This window comes from Salmo trutta, chromosome 16, assembly GCF_901001165.1.
Source record: "Salmo trutta chromosome 16, fSalTru1.1, whole genome shotgun sequence".
NCBI lineage: Eukaryota > Metazoa > Chordata > Actinopteri > Salmoniformes > Salmonidae > Salmo > Salmo trutta.
In genome coordinates this window covers 21,791,389-21,811,389 of record NC_042972.1, presented here as the reverse complement: position 1 = coordinate 21,811,389, position 20,001 = coordinate 21,791,389, and the positions used below count along the sequence as shown (strand labels likewise).

The 20,001-nt window shown below is 48.2% G+C and overlaps 1 protein-coding gene across 9 annotated transcripts in view; it reads right to left on the bottom strand.

Moving 5' to 3' along the window:
* Window positions 1-20,001, bottom strand: part of LOC115150308 (neurofascin) — a 171,122-nt gene that overhangs the window by 24,109 nt on the left and 127,012 nt on the right. For all 9 annotated transcript variants that reach the window (XM_029693459.1, XM_029693458.1, XM_029693460.1 and 6 more), the window contains 5 exons: window positions 8,162-8,276; window positions 7,775-7,956; window positions 7,531-7,668; window positions 7,179-7,322; window positions 6,851-6,962 (listed from right to left, as the gene is read on the bottom strand). In XM_029693459.1, coding sequence (XP_029549319.1) covers window positions 6,851-6,962; window positions 7,179-7,322; window positions 7,531-7,668; window positions 7,775-7,956; window positions 8,162-8,276 — 691 coding nt within the window. The remainder of the gene's footprint in view (window positions 1-6,850; window positions 6,963-7,178; window positions 7,323-7,530; window positions 7,669-7,774; window positions 7,957-8,161; window positions 8,277-20,001) is intronic.

The window sequence follows — 20,001 nt, the reverse complement described above, 5'->3', positions numbered from 1 at the left end:
CCTCACCCTGGACCAGCTAGTGGACATGTCCATAAGGTTGGATAACTTGCTGGCTACGCGCGGGCGTCCGGATCGGGTCCTGTTGGTTCCACCCCCCAGAGCTTCTGCTCCAACCCCCATGGAGTTAGGAGGTGCTGCAGCGAGGGCGATCGGAGGAGGAGTCTCCTCCTGCACTGGATGTGGTCGGAGAGGGCACACTGCCGACCGGTGCTGGAGGAGCTCGTCTGGGAGTTGAGACGGCAGGCCGAGCACTGTTTGGACACCCCAGGTGAGTCAGCACCAGGCTCACCCAGAGTCCCCTGTTGGTCACATGAATGTGTTCATTTCTTTCCCTGAGTTTTTCCCCCATTCCCAGCATAAGGCGCTAGTAGATTCAGGCGCAGCAGGGAATTTCATGGACCGAGGTTTCTCGCATAGGTTAGGGATTCCCCAGGTTCAGATGGACAAACCCTTTCAGGTGCACTCCCTAGATAGTCAACCATTAGGGTCAGGGGTGGTCAGGGAGTCCACGGCTCCACTGGACATGGTTACGCAGGGGGGTCATGAGGAGAGAATTCGTTTCTTCCTCATTGATTCTCCTGCGTTTCCGGTGGTGCTGGGGATTCCCTGGTTGGCCTTTCACAACCCCACTATTTCGTGGCAACAGAGGGCTCTAAAGGGGTGGTCAGAGGAGTGCTCAGGTAGGTGTGTGGGAGTTTCCATCGGTGCAACGACGGTGGAGAATCCAGACCAAATCTGCACCGTGCGCATTCCCCCCGAATATGCCGATTTGGCTATCGCGACCCAATTACCACCTCTAGGGCAACCCAATTACCACCTCATCGACGAGGGGATTGTGCGATAAAACCTCCAGGTAAACGCCGCACTTCCCAGGAGTCACGTGTATCCCCTGTCACAGGAAGAGTCGTTGGCTATGGAAACATATGTCTCTGAATTTCTGAGGCAGGGGTACATTCGGCCCTCCACGTCACCCGCATCCTCGAGTTTCTTTTTTGTGCAGAAGAAGGAGGGAGGTCTGCGTCCGTGCATTGACTATAGAGGTCTAAATTAGATTATGGTGGGGTACAGTTACCCGCTACCTATCATCGCTACGGCGACTGAGTCACTTCACGGAGCACGCTTCTTCACAAAACTAGATCTCAGGAGCGCGTATAACTTGGTGCGTATCCGGGAGGGAGATGAATGGAAGACAGCATTTAGTACCATGTCCGGCCATTATGAGTACCTCATCATGCCGTATGGGTCGAAGAATGCTCCAGCCGTCTTCCAATCCTTTGTAGGCGAGATTCTCAGGGACCTGCACGGGCAGGGTGTGGTGGCTAATATCGATGACATTCTGATATATTCCGCTACACGCGCCACGCATGTGTCCCTGGTGCGCAGAGTACTTGGGCGACTGTTGGAGCATGACTTATATGTAAAGGCTGAGAAATGCGTGTTCTCAAACAGTCTCCTTCCTGGGGTATCGCATTTCCACATCAGGGGTGGTAATAGAGTGTGACCGCATTGCAGCTGTGCGTAATTGGCCGACTCCCACCACGGTAAAGGAGGTGCAGCGGTTTTAAGGGTTTTCCAATTACTATCGGAGGTTTATCCAGGGTTTTGGGCAGGTGGCTGCTCCCATTACCTCACTGCTGAAGAGGGGGGCCGGTGCGTCTGCGGGGGTCGGCCGAGGCGGACAGAGCCGTGCTCTCACAGCGCTCGGGCACACCACTGAAGCTCCGCCCCTGCGCTTTCTTTTCGAGGAAGCTCAGCCCGGTGGAGCAAAACTATGACGTGGGGGACCGGGAGTTGCTGGCTGTCGTAAAGGCTCTGAAAGTATGGAGACATTAGCTTGAGGGGGCTCAACACCCTTTCCTCATCTGGAATGACCACCGTAATCTGGAGTACATCCGGGGGGCGAGGAAACTGAACTCTCGCCAGGCAAGGTGGGCCATGTTTTTCACCAGATTCAGATTTACGATATCGTATAGACCAGGATCCCAGAATGCTAAGGCAGACGCACTGTCCCGTCTGTATGATACAGAGGAGCGGACCATCGATCCCACCCCCATACTTCCGGCCTCTTGTCTGGTGGCGCCAGTGGTGTGGGAGGTGGACGCGGACATCGAGCGGGCATCTCGATCGGAGCCTACTCTGCCTCAGTGTCCTGCTGGACGGAAGTACGTCCCGCTTGGTGTCCGCGATAAATTGATTCGGTGGGCGCACATGTTACCCTCCTCTGGTCATCCGGGTATCGATAGGACGGTGCGAAGCCTTAGGGGGAAGTACTGGTGGCCCACTTTAGCCAAGGACGTGAGGGAGTGGGTGAGGTACGTTCCATGGGCAGAGATGGCCCAGAACTCGCTCCGCCACTCCTCAACAAACATTTCGCCCTTTCAGTGCATGTTGGGGTATCAGCCGGTCCTGGTACCATGGCATCCGGGCCAGAACGAGGCTCATGTGGTGGAGGATTGGGTGAAGCACTCGAGGGAGACCTGGGAGGCCGTCCAGGGGCACCTAAAACGGACCGAAGGCCGGCAGAAAACGAGCGCTGACCGCCACCGCAGTGAGGCCCCAGTGTTCGCGCCAGGGGATCGGGTCTGGCTCTCGACCCGAAACCTGCCCTTCCACCTGCCCTGCCGGAAGCTGAGTCCGCGGTTTGTGGGGCCATTTAAAGTCCTGAGGAGAATAAACGAGGTGTGTTATAGGTTACAGTTCCCCCTTTATTACCGTATTAACCCCTCGTTTCATGTGTCTCTCCTCAGGCCGGTGGAAGCTGGTCCGCTTCAAGAAGCTGAGGTGCAGGAGTTCCCTCCGCCCCCCCTGACATCGAGGGGGCCCCGGCGTAGACAGTGCGATCCATACTGCATTCCAGGCGTCGGGTGAGGGGCCTGCAGTACCTTGTGGATTGGGAGGGGTACGGTCCGGAGGAGAGATGCTGGGTGCCGGACGTCTTGGACCCATCTCTGCTGAGTGAGTTTCACCGCCTCCATCCGGATCGCCCTGCGCCTCGTCCGCCGGGTCGTCCACGAGGCCGGTGTCGGCCTCAGGGGGGGTACTGTCACAACTTTCACTGAAGGTGGCATCTCTCCCTGTTCTGGCGATGCTTGGCGGTCGTCGTCGCCGGCCTACTAGCTGCCACCGATCCATTTTTCCTTTTCATTTGTGTCTGTCTGTTTTATCACACCTGTGTTCATTTAGTTGATTTCGGTGGGTTTATTTACACCCTGCTGCCTGCTAGCCTTTGTGCGGGATTGTTTGTATGTGTACTACGTTAGGGGTGCGTGTCTGTTACCGTTTCGAGATTTTGTTTAGGAGTCGAGGTTTGTCCTCCTATTGTGTACTGAGTTTCCCTGTGTGTGGCGACTTCGTTTTGTGCGCGTTTTCCCCCATGTTGTTGTTGAGTCGGGACTACATTAATAAACGTTTGTGCCACTGGAACTTCCTTGCTCTCCTGCTCCTGATTCCTGCACCTCCCTCCTACTAGGAGGCATCGTAACATCAATATTTGCATTGTTGACCCTTCTTTTTCAAGACCTCTGCAATCCGCCCTGGCATGCTGTCAATTAACTTCTGGGCCACATCCTGACTAATAGCAGCCCATTCTTGCATAATCGTCACTTGGAGTTTGCCAGAAATTTGGGGGTTTTGTTTGTCCACCCGCCTCTTGAGGATTGACCACAAGTTCTCAATGGGATTAAGGTCTGGGGAGTTTCCTGGCCATGGACCCAAAATATCGATGTTTTGTTCCCCGAGCCACTTAGTTATCACTTTTGCCTTATGGCAAGGTGCTCCATCATGCTGGAAAAGGCATTGTTCATCACCAAACTGTTCCTAGATTGTTGGGAGAAGTTGCTCTCGGAGGATGTGTTGGTACCATTCTTTATTCATGGCAGTGTTCTTAGGCAAAATTGTGAGTGAGCCCAATCCCTTGGCTGAGAAGCAACCACACACATGAATGGTCTCAGGATGCTTTACTGTTGGCATGACACAGGACTGATGGTAACGCTCACCTTGTCTTCTCCAGACAAGCTTTTTTCCAGATGCCCCAAACAATCGGAAAGGGGATTCATCAGAGAAAATTACTACCCCAGTCCTCAGCAGTCCAATCCCTGTACCTTTTGCAGAACATCAGTCTGTCTCTGATGTTTTTCCTGGAGAGAAGTGGCTTCTTTGCTGCCCTTCTTGACAGGTGTGAGTGCAGATGCACTCACACCTGCCTGCTGCCATTCCTGAGCAAGCTCTGTACTGGTGGTGCCCCGATCCCGCAGCTGAATCAACTTTAGGAGACAGTCCTGGCGCTTGCTAGACTTTCTTGGGCGCCCTGAAGCCTTCTTCACAACAATTGAACCGCTCTCCTTGAAGTTCTTGATGATCCGATAAATGGTTGATTTAGGTGCAATCTTACTGGCAGCAATATCCTTGCCTGTGAAGCCCTTTTTGTGCAAAGCAATGATGATGGCACGTGTTTCCTTGCAGGTAACCATTGTTGACAGAGGAAGAACAATGATTCCAAGCACCACCCTCCGTTTGAAGCTTCCAGTCTGTTATTCGAACTCAATCAGCATGACAGAGTGATCTCCAGCCTTGTCCTCGTCAACACTCACACCTGTGTTAACGAGAGAATCACTGACATGATGTCAGCTGGTCCTTTTGTGGCAGGGCTGAAATGCATGGACTTTGCAATTAATTACAATTCATCTGATCACTCTTCATAACATTCTGGAGTATATGCAAATTGTCATCATACAAACTGAGGCAGCAGACTTTGTTAAAATGAATATCTGTGTCATTCTCAAAACTTTTGGCAACGACTGTACAGTGCTGTAACGATGTGCAAATAGTTAAAGTACAAATGGGAAAATAAATAAACATAAATATGGGTTGAATTTACAATGGTGTTTGTTTTTCACTGGTCACAAATATTTCTGCTGTGATTGCACACTGTGGTATTTCACCCAATAGATATGAGAGTTTATCAAAATGGATTTGTTTTCACATTTTTGGTGGATATGTGTAATCTGAGGGAAATATGTGTCTCTAATATGGTCATAAATTTGGCAGTTGGTTAGAAAGTGCAGCTCAGTTTCCACCTCATTTTGTGGGCAGTGTGCACATAGTCTGTCTTCTCTTGAGGGCCTGGTCTGCCGACGGCGGCCTTTCTCAATAGCAAGGCTAAGCTCACTGAGTCAAAGCTTTCCTTAAGTTTGGGTCAGTCACAGTGTACTCTCTGTTTAGGGCCAAATAGCATTCTAGTTTGCTCTGTTTTTTTTGTGAATTCTTTCCAATGTGTCAACTAATATCTTTTTGTTTTCTCATGATTTGGATGGGTCTAATTGTGTTGCTGTCATGGGGCTCTGTTTGTGAACAGAGCCCCAGGACCAGCTTGCTTAGGGGACTCTTCTCCAGGTTCATCTCTCTGTAGGTGATGGCTTTGTTATGCAAGGTTTGGGAATCATTTCCTTTTAGGTGGTTGTAGAATTGAATGGCTCTTTTCTAGATTTTGATGATTTGCGGGTATTTTGTGAATTCTTGGTTGGTGAGCGGACCCCAGACCTCACAACCATAAAGGGCAATGGGTTCTATAACTGATTCAAGTATTTTTAGCCAGATCCTAATTGGTACGTCGAATTGTATGTTCCTTTTGATGGCATAGAATGTGGAAGTTACCTGTGGCGCTGATGTTTAGGGCGAGGTATGTATAGTTTTTGTGTTCTCTAGGGCAACGTTGTCTAGATGTAATTCGTATTCGTGGTCCTGGCGACTGGACCTTTTTTGTCTTACTGAGATTTACTGTCATGGCCCAAGTATGACAGAATCTTTGTAGAATATCTAGGTGCTGCTGTAGGCCCTCCTTGGTTGGGGACAGAAGCACCAGATCATCAGCAAACAGTAGACATTTGACTTCAGATTCTAGTAGGGTGAGGCCAGGTACTGCAGACTGTTCTAGTGCCCTCGCCAATTCGTTGATATATATGTTGAAGAGGGTGGGGCTTAAGCTGCCTCCCTGTCTCACCTCACGGCCCCGTGGAAAGAAATTCGTTTTTTTGCCAATTTTAACCGCACATTTGTTGTGAATGTCTTATGTTTTTCCCCAAAACCACTTTCCATCAATTTGTATAGCAGACCCTCATGACAAATTGAGTTAAAGGCTTTTTGAAATCAGCAAAGCATGAGAATACTTTGCCTTTGTTTTGGTTTGTTTGTTTGTCAATTAGGGTGTGCAGGGTGAATACGTGGTCTGTCATATGGTAATTTGGTAAAAAGCCAATTTGGCATTTGCTCAGTATATTATTTCCACTGAGGAAATGTACGAGTATGTTGTTAATGATAATGCAGAGGATTTTCCCAAGGTTACTGTTGACACATACGCCAAGGTAGTTATTGGGGTCAAATGTGTCTCCACTTTTGTCGATTGGGGTGGTCAGTCCTTGGTTCCAAATATTGGGGAAGATGCCAGAGCTAAGGATGATGTTAAAGAGTTTAAGTGTAGCCAATTGGAATTTGTTGTCATTATATTTTATCATTTCACTGAAGATACCATCAACACCGCAGGCCTTTCTGGGTTGGAGGGTTTGTATTTTGTCCTGTAGTTCCTTCAATGTAATTGGAGAATCCAGTGGGTTCTGGTAGTCTTTAATAGTTGATTCTATGACTTGTATTTGATCATGTATATGTTTTTGCTGTTTGATCTTTGTTATAGGGCCAAAAAGATTGGATAAGGGGTTTACCCATACATCTCCATATATTCTCTATCTGGGTCTATCTTTCCATACGCATCAGTATATGTATTTTAGGTTTTGTGTGGACCACAGGAAGAGTAGCTGTTGCACGACAGCTAATGGGGATCCTAATAAAGTAAACTCACCAACGTAGCCCAGGGAGGGGCGAGCCAAAGAAGGGACAGTCCAGGAAGGTTCTGTTGTTCTCTATCACCTTTATTAGCTGGTTCTTAGCACCAAGCATCCTGGGAGCCATGTCTAGAGAGAGAGAAAGAGAGAGAGAGAGAGAGAGAGAGAGAGAGAGCGAGAAAGGCGAGAGATGAGAGAGAAAGACGAGAGAAAGATGAGAGAGAGGAGAGATAGAGAGAAAGCAAGAGAGACAGAATTAATTGACATATTTAGTCCTATTTCATTATAGCTTCATCACTCATCATTATAATCATCATCACCACCAACACCACTCCCTCTCTTTACCCAGTATGCTGACGAAAGCGTTGGCCAGCAAGTAACCATGGTGATTGGAGGCGTTACATTGGTACACAGCGCTGCTGCCGATCTGAACAGAGTGGAAGATGATGGTGTCACCTACCACCGATCTGCTGGGGTTTGGCAGGGAGCCTAGGAGAGGGGGAGAGAGGTAGAGGGCAGAGGGAGAGAAAGGGAGAGAGAAGATAGAAGAGAAAGAATAGAGGGATATAAATGTAAATAGTGAAAACTGGTTGGCAATAGAAATGCTGATTTGAGTTTGTTTATCCTGATGGTACTCTATGTCCATTACAACACAGCAGGTTGATGATTGATGTTGAATGGGTTGTGAAGGACTCACTATCACTCTCCATAGGCTCTCCGTTGACCAGCCACTGGATGAGTGGTTTGGGGTTCCCATTGGCCTGACACACCAGACGACTGTTCTCATCCGGCGCTAACACCAGGTTGAACGGCTTGTCCAGCCAATAGGGAGCCGCTGTTGGGTTCAAGAGATGCCATTGGTCAGATGGTCAACCACAAAGATCAACATACAGACACACACTCGCGCACACAAACACACAAAACACCTCCTCCGTGTATACCTTTAACCTGGACAAAGATGGAGTGTCGGATGCTTGCTATCTGATTGTTGGCCATACACATGTACTCCCCTGCGTCCTCCTTTGACACGCTGTCGATACGCAGAGTCTTATTGAAGTTGTCTAGCTTCACCTTCTGGTTCAGGTCTCCTCCCTTCTTAAACCACTTTATACTGGGGGTGGGACTGACAGAGGGATAGGGAGAGAGCGGGTGAGGGGGGAAAAGGGGAAAGATGGAGTGAGATTGGGTGTTATTTTTCTTGAGAAAAGTGTGTGTGTGTGTGTGTGTGTGTGTGTGTGTGTGTGTGTGTGTGTGTGTGTGTGTGTGTGTGTGTGTGTGTGTGTGTGTGTGTGACTGCGTACGTTCACATGAGTATTTCAGCCACTCACACTCCGGCAGCGATACACTCCAGCTGTAGTTTTTGTCCTCTCAGCACCATCATCCTTGAGCTGTCAGTCCCCGTGGGGGAGAGGAAGTTAGGGGGGGTCTCTGCTACCTTACGACCTGGGGACAGGAGAGGAAGTTAGGGGGGTCTCTGCTACCTTACGACCTGGGGACAGGAGAGGGAGTTAGGGGAGGGTCTCTGCTACCTTACGACCTGGGGACAGGAGAGGAAGTTAGGGGGGTCTCTGCTACCTTACGACCTGGGGACAGGAGAGGAAGTTAGGGGGGAGGGTCTCTGCTACCTTACGACCTGGGGACAGGAGAGGGAGTTAGGGGGGTCTCTGCTACCTTACGACCTGGGGACAGGAGAGGAAGTTAGGGGGGTCTCTGCTACCTTACGACCTGGGGATAGGAGAGGAAGTTAGGGGGGAGGGTCTCTGCTACCTTACGACCTGGGGACAGGAGAGGAAGTTAGGGGGGTCTCTGCTACCTTACGACCTGGGGACAGGAGAGGAAGTTAGGGGGGTCTTTGCTACCTTACGACCTGGGGACAGGAGAGGAAGTTAGGGGGGTCTCTGCTACCTTACGACCTGGGGACAGGAGAGGAAGTTAGTAGGGTCTCTGCTACCTTACGACCTGGGGACAGGAGAGGAAGTTAGGGGGGGTCTCTGCTACCTTACGACCTGGGGACAGGAGAGGAAGTTAGGGGGGTCTCTGCTACCTTACGACCTGGGGACAGGAGAGGAAGTTAGGGGGGTCTCTGCTACCTTACGGCCTGGGGACAGGAGAGGAAGTTAGGGGGGTCTCTGCTACCTTACGACCTGGGGACAGGAGAGGAAGTTAGGGGGGTCTCTGCTACCTTACGACCTGGGGACAGGAGAGGGAGTTAGGGGGGGGTCTCTGCTACCTTACGACCTGGGGACAGGAGAGGGAGTTAGGGGGGGTCTCTGCTACCTTACGACCTGGGGACAGGAGAGGAAGTTAGGGGGGGGGGTCTCTGCTACCTTACGACCTGGGGACAGGAGAGGGAGTTAGGGGGGTCTCTGCTACCTTACGACCTGGGGACAGGAGAGGGAGTTAGGGGGGGTCTCTGCTACCTTACGACCTGGGGACAGGAGAGGAAGTTAGGGGGGTCTCTGCTACCTTACGACCTGGGGACAGGAGAGGAAGTTAGGGGGGTCTTTGCTACCTTACGACCTGGGGACAGGAGAGGAAGTTAGGGGGGTCTCTGCTACCTTACGACCTGGGGACAGGAGAGGAAGTTAGGGGGGGTCTCTGCTACCTTACGACCTGGGGACAGGAGAGGGAGTTAGGGGGGAGGGTCTCTGCTACCTTACGACCTGGGGACAGGAGAGGAAGTTAGGGGGGTCTCTGCTACCTTACGACCTGGGGACAGGAGAGGGAGTTAGGGGGGTCTCTGCTACCTTACGACCTGGGGACAGGAGAGGAAGTTAGGGGGGGTCTCTGCTACCTTACGACCTGGGGACAGGAGAGGAGGTTAGGGGGGTCTCTGCTACCTTACGACCTGGGGACAGGAGAGGAAGTTAGGGGGGTCTCTGCTACCTTACGACCTGGGGACAGGAGAGGGAGTTAGGGGGGTCTTTGCTACCTTATGACCTGGGGACAGGAGAGGAAGTTAGGGGGGTCTCTGCTACCTTACGACCTGGGGACAGGAGAGGAAGTTAGGGGCGTCTCTGCTACCTTACGACCTGGGGACAGGAGAGGAAGTTAGGGGGGTCTCTGCTACCTTACGACCTGGGGACAGGAGAGGAAGTTAGGGGGGTCTTTGCTACCTTACGACCTGGGGACAGGAGAGGGAGTTAGGGGGGGGTCTCTGCTACCTTACGACCTGGGGACAGGAGAGGAAGTTAGGGGGGTCTCTGCTACCTTACGACCTGGGGACAGGAGAGGAAGTTAGGGGGGTCTCTGCTACCTTACGACCTGGGGACAGGAGAGGGAGTTAGGGGGGGGTCTCTGCTACCTTACGACCTGGGGACAGGAGAGGGAGTTAGGGGGGGTCTCTGCTACCTTACGACCTGGGGACAGGAGAGGAAGTTAGGGGGGGGGGTCTCTGCTACCTTACGACCTGGGGACAGGAGAGGGAGTTAGGGGGGTCTCTGCTACCTTACGACCTGGGGACAGGAGAGGGAGTTAGGGGGGTCTCTGCTACCTTACGACCTGGGGACAGGAGAGGAAGTTAGGGGGGTCTCTGCTACCTTACGACCTGGGGACAGGAGAGGAAGTTAGGGGGGTCTTTGCTACCTTACGACCTGGGGACAGGAGAGGAAGTTAGGGGGGTCTCTGCTACCTTACGACCTGGGGACAGGAGAGGGAGTTAGGGGGGAGGGTCTCTGCTACCTTACGACCTGGGGACAGGAGAGGAAGTTAGGGGGGTCTCTGCTACCTTACGACCTGGGGACAGGAGAGGGAGTTAGGGGGGTCTCTGCTACCTTACGACCTGGGGACAGGAGAGGAAGTTAGGGGGGGTCTCTGCTACCTTACGACCTGGGGACAGGAGAGGAAGTTAGGGGGGTCTCTGCTACCTTACGACCTGGGGACAGGAGAGGAAGTTAGGGGGGTCTCTGCTACCTTACGACCTGGGGACAGGAGAGGGAGTTAGGGGGGTCTCTGCTACCTTACGACCTGGGGACAGGAGAGGAAGTTAGGGGGGGTCTCTGCTACCTTACGACCTGGGGACAGGAGAGGAAGTTAGGGGGGTCTCTGCTACCTTACGACCTGGGGACAGGAGAGGAAGTTAGGGGGGTCTCTGCTACCTTACGACCTGGGGACAGGAGAGGGAGTTAGGGGGGTCTTTGCTACCTTATGACCTGGGGACAGGAGAGGAAGTTAGGGGGGGTCTCTGCTACCTTACGACCTGGGGACAGGAGAGGAAGTTAGGGGGGTCTCTGCTACCTTACGACCTGGGGACAGGAGAGGAAGTTAGGGGGGTCTCTGCTACCTTACGACCTGGGGACAGGAGAGGAAGTTAGGGGGGTCTTTGCTACCTTACGACCTGGGGACAGGAGAGGGAGTTAGGGGGGTCTCTGCTACCTTACGACCTGGGGACAGGAGAGGAAGTTAGGGGGGGTCTCTGCTACCTTACGACCTGGGGACAGGAGAGGAAGTTAGGGGGGGTCTCTGCTACCTTACGACCTGGGGACAGGAGAGGAAGTTAGGGGGGGGTCTCTGCTACCTTATGACCTGGGGACAGGAGAGGAAGTTAGGGGGGTCTTTGCTACCTTACGACCTGGGGACAGGAGAGGGAGTTAGGGGGGGGGGTCTCTGCTACCTTACGACCTGGGGACAGGAGAGGAAGTTAGGGGGGTCTTTGCTACCTTACGACCTGGGGACAGGAGAGGGAGTTAGGGGGGGGGGGGGGTCTCTGCTACCTTACGACCTGGGGACAGGAGAGGGAGTTAAGGGGGTCTCTGCTACCTTACGACCTGGGGACAGGAGAGGGAGTTAGGGGGGTCTCTGCTACCTTACGACCTGGGGACAGGAGATGAAGGAGTTAACACACAAACCACCATGATCACACCCACACTAAATATTCAACACATTCACCTTCATCCAAATTCTAATCAAACACAATCATTGGAGTTTAGGTTTAATCCAAAACTCACTTCCGACACCATAAGTGTACAAGCTCCTTATAAGGATGAGAGACAAATGAAAACGAATTGGTTTATTATTTTCATGCTTCTATGTCAGCATCTCCGCCAAGCAAACGGATTAAACGGTTAATCTACATCCGTAGAATGTCCTCATCCAGCTCTTTATGCCTCCCCACGTAGCATTGGCTCGTTTTCCTGTTTGTTCCGCCACCAGATCAACCTGTTAGCTGTTCCTTTGTCTGTCAACTCCCACGGAGTGCCATTTAAAACAGAGGAAAAACAACAACGTTGATCTCTGACTTTCAGTCCGCCAGAGAAAAGAGACCAGATGAAATACAGGAAACATACTGTTTCTTCTTTCCTTTCCTTTCTTCTAAGGAAATCGTTTGATCTAAATGAAAGAGCATATTTTCGGGTTGCTGAGTTCAGATATTTCAGTGACATGCTTCATATAACAACACCACCGCAGGGCTTAGGCATTAGGCTGGTGATGTTAAATCACTAACGTTTTCCCCTGCCAACGTTTGGATCCTTTCCAGAACCTTATGCGCTCTAAGTCGGGTTCAGGGTTCGGTCATTAAAGGATTTATCCTCTTAAAGATAATGTATCAGAAATGTTGTACTGCGTCATGAAGGGAGGTTACACATAGATCATTGGCAACACTCGTGGCTGTGAGCTGCTTATTTGTTTGTTGCGTTTTAAGGACAGAAAAGTGTGTGCTATTGGTGGGATAACTCATAAAACATTTCATAACACAGTACTTACCCTTTACCTCAAAATTCTAAATAATACACATAAATAAATACAACACTTCAACAGACAGTAAAACATATACGACCGTGAGTGAGTGTTGCCAAACTTTAAAGACCTTAGGTCGAATTAGAAGGTTAACCCACATTAAAAGGAACTAGCCTCAAGAGTAATGGGGCTATAATGAACCAGGCACAATTAGCATTAGCTTCTTCTGTGATGCAGATCTGATCTGTAGGCCTATAGGATTAAATAATTTGTTAACGGTTAGCATCTCCAGTGCCCTGCAGACAGAGAGTGTGGCAGTGTTGTTAGTGACACTTGGAGAGTATCTCAGGGATTGTACAAACAACTGGCACAGACAATACGGGTAACTGCCAAAATATTGGAAACACATGAGTAAATGAGGGATACAAAGTATATTGAAAGCAGGTGCTTCCACACAGGTGTAGTTCCTGAGTTAATAAAGCAATTAACATCCCATCATGCTTAGGGTCATGTATAAAAATGCTGGGCAGGCCATTCTTTCGGCTACCATGGTTATGCCCCCATAGGATGACAATGCCCCCATCCACAGGGCACGAGTTGTCACTGAATGGTTTGATGAGCATGAAAATTATGTAAACCATATGCCATGGCTGTCTCAGTCACTAGATCTCAACCCAATTGAACACTTATGGGAGATTCTGGAGAGGCGCCTGAGACAGCCTTTTCCACCACCATCAACAAAACACCAAATTATCGAGTTTCTCATGGAAGAACGGTGTCACATACTTCCAAAAGAGTTCCAGACACCTTTATGCCAAGGTGCATTGAAGCTGTTCTGGTTGGTGGTGCACTGTTAAAATGAAGTGCTTTGTAACACCAAAACGAGTGGCAACTGAGCTGCCACCAACTTGAAGGAGACGAAACCTTAACTTTTCTGGAGTATTGAAACACGTCATCCTGAGATGCTTTGAAACATTATACGGTGTGCTGTAACACCACTTAATTAAGTGTTGTACAACACCTTGCCAGGAACTGGGAGCACTAACAAAAAAGGTTGAAAACACTATTATAGTTTTTCAAGTAGTTCTGCCCAGTGCAGAATTAGATCCCTTTTATTTGGAGTCGTTTCCTCTTTCTAAAGCTTCTAAACATAATGATGATGTTTCCTCTTTCTAAAGCTTCTAAACACTATGATGCTGTTTCCTCTTTCTAAAGCTTCTAAACACTATGATGCTGTTTCCTCTTTCTATAGCTTCTAATCACTATGATGCTGTTTCCTCTTTCTATAGCTTCTAAGCACTATGATGCTGTTTCCTCTTCTAAAACTTCTAAACACTATAATGCTGTTTCCTCTTTCTAAAGCTTCTAATCACTATGATGCTGTTTCCTCTTTCTAAAGCTTCTAAACAGTATGATGCTGTTTCCTCTTTCTAAAGCATCTAAACACGATTATGCTGTTTCCTCTTTATAAAGCTTCTAAACACGATGATGCTGTTTCCTCTTTCTAAAGCTTCTAAACACTATGATGCTGTTTCCTCTTTCTGAAGCTTCTAAACATAATGATGATGTTTCCTCTTTCTAAAGCTTCTAAACACGATGATGCTGTTTCCTCTTTCTAAAGCTTCTAAACACGATGATGCTGTTTCCTCTTTCTAAAGCTTCTAAACACGATGATGCTGTTTCCTCTTTCTATAGCTTCTAAACAGTATGATGCTGTTTTGAATCCTTTCTAGCGCAGATTTAGATCCCTTTTTCTGGTGTCTTAATGTTTATCATTTTATACTGTTTTGACAGGCATTGTCAAGCACAGTGTTCAAACCACCATCAGTAATTGGATATTGAACTGCAAGAACTGAGGATTCTGAATTTGCCTCTTCCATTGACGATCATGTGTGGGAATGGATACTGTCCTCATTGAACGTCAATTCATCAGGATTCATTACACCTCATGGGACATCTAGCTTAACTTACTAATATAGAAATATTCCTGTCTTTCTTCAAACATGCATATACGATTGTATGAAAGAATCATAGAGTCTAAACAATTTGAATTACCCACAATCCTCCATAAACAAAGTCATGTGGCAAGATAAGAAATGAAAGAAAGGGCTCTTGAGTGGTGCAGCGGTCTAAGGCACTCCATCTCAGTGCTGGAGGTGTCACTATAGACACCCTGGTTCAAATCCAGGCTGGATCACAGCTGGCCGTGATTGGGAGTACCATAGGGTGGCGCACAATTGGCCCAGCGTTGTCTGGGTTTGGCTGGTGTAGGCCGCCATTGTAAATAAGAATTTGTTCATAACTGACCTACCTAGTTAAATAGAATAAATGCAAGGTGAGATAAAACCAATGAGTTCAATCACTCAATTTATTCTCTTTTTGGTTATCCTCATGAAATGTTGAGCAACATATTCATTTATAATTATTCTTATATAAAATTTACATTAAAGGTATTTTAAGGGTGTTTAAAAGTTTGAAAGATATTTTTGTGGTATTTTGACACTTTATGGAGACAGTTATGAAATGACAGAGGAGACACAGATTGTAGGGCTGGAGCGGGTAATTGAACCCCGGGCTTTGGTGGGGAGAGGGGTGACCTGTCTAAGCTGGAACTAGTTAGCGTTATCGCTAGACCACGGGTTCTGCACGACTTCTATTCATACATTTTTATTAAATATATGTTAGTTGTTTTTTTTGTCAATTTTAATTCACCCCAGAATCATTTTATACAGTGCGGCTGTATGGTTGAGTGGGTAAAATTCCATTTTACTGCCCCTCCGGTTTCTAATCTGTCTAAAGCATTGAAAAAATAAAGGTGGAATACAACAACAACAAAAATGCATAGGGACTTATCATCGATCAATATTTAGGCTATTATCCATTTGCATTTCTAAACCATTGACTGTATGAAAAACACAGTTTGTGTGTCGTGTGATGCTGCTTTTACATGCACTGAAACCTCAAAAAGTGTTTTCACAACACTATCTTAAAAACACCAATTTTCAGGTTGAAGAACCACTTTGGGTGTTTCAGAGAACTTCATTTCTGTTTTAAAACACATTCTGAGTATTAAAACACTTACATTGGGTTTACAGTCAAACACACACCAAACACAAGAGCTCAGCTTAGGTGAACTACTTTTCATGGTTTCATTACACAATCATGTGTTTTGAGACTTTCTATTTTAACAGTGTGGCCCAACGCCCTATTGAAACACTTTATGTTGGTGTTACCTTCCTTTTGGCTGTTACTTGTATGCACGCCATCACCGTGACAAGTAGCTATGGTGACATTATAGCCATGGCAACGTGCAGCCATGGCAAAGTGTAGACAATAGCCATGCTTGATCGATAGCCTCCCATGGTGCACTGAGACCCGAGAAGAAAACTAGGCCTGGCCCCCAGGGACAAGCTTACTACCACGTGTGCACACGCATGTACATGTGTGTAAGAGATACTCATTATGACAGGTGGTGCAGCTCTATCCATCTCCTATGCTCGCTCTCCGTGTGTGAACATTTGCATCTGCATGCTTATAATAATGAATGAACGAACAATGAATCATCAACACAAATGCTCTTATTTGCATGCATGATTTAGGATAATCCCTGTTAACTCAGCCTTCTCTTACACAACCTTCCCATAGTTGGGGGCTGTCCCCATTCTGTCCCTATGAGAGTCCCCTCACATGCCATCACTCCCAGGCCTACTCCCCAGGGCAAGGGCAGTAGGAACATATGCCACTGGTTCCCCCTCTGGCTATGGGCTGACTGTGGAATGGGCTTGGGTTAAGGGCTTTATGATACACAGGAGGAGAGGAGAAGCTTTACTCTGTCCAATCCTCCAAGTGATGGGCAATTAATTAGATACAGGGTGTGTGTGTGTGTGTGTGTGTGTGTGTGTGTGTGTGTGTGTGTGTGTGTGTGTGTGTGTGTGTGTGTGTGTGAGTGTGTGTGTGTGTGTGTGTGTGTGTGTGTGTGTGTGTGTGTGTGTGTGTGTGTGTAACTGTGGGGCAGGGCGAGGGGGGAGAGACCAAAGGGGATGTATTTTAGGAAGAGAAGCCCTTTCTAACCCCCTCTTGGACTGCTACAGTGCCCCAGGGAGATTCCCCAAAGCTCTACTGTCAGATCTGACTTAGTTTGGAGAGGCTCTAAGTCTAAGGGCATGTTTGACATTGGTTGACAACCTCAATTGGCCTATTGTTATTAATGAACTATTAATGAACCCACCAGGTACAACCCCAAAGCCGCAAACACTGGCACCCTCATAGATATCATCCTAACCAATGTGCCCTCTAATTACACCTCTGCTGTTTTCAACCAAGATCTCAGCGATCACTGCCTCATTGCCTGCACCCGTAATGGGTCAGCGGTCAAACGACCTCCACTCATCACTGTCAAACGCTCCCTGAAACATTTCAACGAGCAAGCCTTTCTAATCGACCTGGCCCTGGTATCCTGGAAGGATATTGACCTCATCCCGTCAGTAGAGGATGCCTGGTTATTTTTTAAAAATGCCTTCCTCTCCATCTTAAATAAGCATGCCCCTTTCAAGAAATTTAGAACCAGGAACAGATATAGCCCTTGGTTCTCCCCAGACCTGACTGCCCTTAACCAACACAAAAATATCCTGTGGCGTTCTGCATTAGCATCGAACTGCCCCCGCGATATGCAACTTTTTAGGGAAGTTAGAAACCAATACACACAGGCAGTTAGAAACGCCAAGGCTAGCTTTTTCAAACAGAAATTTGCTTCGTGCAACTCCAACTCTAAAAAGTTCTGGGACATTGTAAAGTCCATGGAGAATAAGAACACCTCCTCCCAACTGCCCACTGCACTGAGGATAGGAAACTCTGTCACCACCGATAAGCCCACTATAATTGAGAATTTCAATAAGCATTTTTCTACGGCTGGCCATGCTTTCCACCTAACTACCCCTACTGCATTCAACAGCACTGCACCCCCCACAGCTACTCGCCCAAGCCTCCCCCATTTCTCCTTCTCCCAAATCCATTCAGCTGATGTTCTGAAAGAGCTGCAAAATCTGGACCCCTACAAATCAGCTGGGCTTGACAATCTGGACCCTTTCTTTCTAAAATTATCTGCTGAAATTATTGCAACCCCTATTACTAGCCTGTTCAACCTCTCTTTCGTGTCGTCTGAGATTCCCATAGATTGGAAAGCAGCTGCTGTCATCCCCCTCTTCAAAGGAGGTGACACTCTTGACCCAAATTGCTACAGACCTATATCCATCCTACCCTGCCTTTCTAAGGTCTTCGAAAGCCAAGTCAACAAACAGATTACCGACTATTTTGAATCCCACCGCACCCTCTCCGCTATGCAATCTGGTTTCAGAGCTGGTCATGGGTGCACCTCAGCCACGCTCAAGGTCCTAAACGACATCGTAACCGCCATCGATAAGAAACATTACTGTGCTGCCGTATTCATTGACCTGGCCAAAGCTTTTGACTCTGTTAATCACCACATCCTCATCGGCAGACTTAGTAGCCTTGGTTTCTCAAACGATTGCGTCGCCTGGTTCACCAACTACTTCTCTGACAGAGTTCAGTGTGTCAAATCGGAGGGCCTACTGTCTGGACCTCTGGCAGTCTCTATGGGGGTACCACAGGGTTCAATTCTTGGGCCAACTCTTTTCTCTGTATACATAAATGATGTCGCTCTTGCTGCTGGTGAATCTCTGATCCACCTCTACGCAGACGACACCATTCTGTATACTTCTGGCCCTTCTTTGGACACTGTGTTAACAACCCTCCAGACGAGCTTCAATGCCATTCAACTCTCCTTCCGTGGTCTCCAACTGCTCCTAAACACAAGTAAAACTAAATGCATGCTCTTCAACCGATCGCTGCCTGCACCTGCCCGCCCATCCAGCATAACTTCTCTGGACGGTTCTAGCTTAGAATTTGTGGACAACTACAAATACCTAGGTGTCTGGTTAGACTGTAAACTCTCCTTCCAGACTCACATCAATCATCTCCAATCCAAAGTGAAATCTAGAATTGGCTTCCTATTTCGCAACAAAGCATCCTTCACTCATGCTGCCAAACATACCCTCGTAAAACTGACCATCCTACCAATCCTCGACTTCGGCGATGTCATTTACAAAATAGCCTCCAATACCCTACTCAACAAGCTGGATGCAGTCTATCACAGTGCCATCCGTTTTGTCACCAAAGCCCCATATACAACCCACCACTGCGACCTGTATGCTCTCGTTGGCTGGCCTTCACTTCATAATCGTCGCCAAACACATTGGCTCCAGGTCATCTACAAGACCCTGCTAGGTAAAGTCCCCCCTTATCTCCGCTCACTGGTCACCATAGCAGCACCCACCTGTAGCACGCGCTCCAGCAGGCATATCTCTCTGGTCACCCCTAAAGCCAACTCCTCCTTTGGTCGTCTCTCCTTCCAGTTCTCAGCTGCCAATGACTGGAACGAACTACAAAAATCTCTAAAACTGGAAACACTTATCTCCCTCACTAGCTTTAAGCACCAGCTGTCAGAGCAGCTCACAGATCTCTGCACCTGTACATAGCCCATCTTTAATTGAGCCCAAACTACTACCTTTTCCCCTACTGTATTTATTTATTTTATTTATTTTGCTCCTTTGCACCATATTATTTATATTTTAACTTTTAACTTTCTTCAAACTACAAATCTACCTTTCCAGTGTTTTTTCTTGCCATACTTTATTTACTCTGCCACCATGGCATTTTTTTGCCTTTACCTCCATTATCTCACATCATTTGCTCACATTGTATATAGTCTTGTTTTTTTTCTACTGCATCATTGATTGTATGTTGTTTTACTCCATGTGTAACTCTGTGTTTTTGTATGTTGTCGAACTGCTTTGCTTTATCTTGGCCAGGTCGCAATTGTAAATGAGAACTTGTTCTCAACTTGCCTACCTGGTTAAATAAAGGTGAAATAAAATAAATAAAATAAATAAATAAAAATTGTCAGAGTTACTGCATATGCAATGAGTCAGCTTCTGAGAGAGAAGGATATGCAAGGATAAAGGACCTTATGGGCAATCAACCCCGTGTTATATTTTGCCTGTGAGAGGTATTGGTTAGGGTGAGTGTCATCAGGGTGTGTAAATAATAAAACACGCAACACTTGAATTCAATTCAGTTTAGCTGGCCGGTTAGCAGGCCAAGGTTAAGGTTTAGGTGCTTGCTATTGAAGGACTATATCAGTCTGGGAATAATGTTAACAGTATTGAAAGAAAAGCCATTGAGCGGACAGATTAACAGGTTAGGCTATGACGCTAGCTGTGTTAGCTAGCTGTGTTGTTAACAGATCCATTGCACTGAGAAGTTAGCATTTGCAGGCTAGGCTACATGGCTAGCTGTTTAGGATGATGACCGGGTACTGCTGGGGGTGAAGGGTGGGGGGTAACAGGAAGTGTGTGTCTGGACTGGACTGACCACCATATGGGTCAGTGGAGTTGACAGAGGCTTCTCTGAAAAA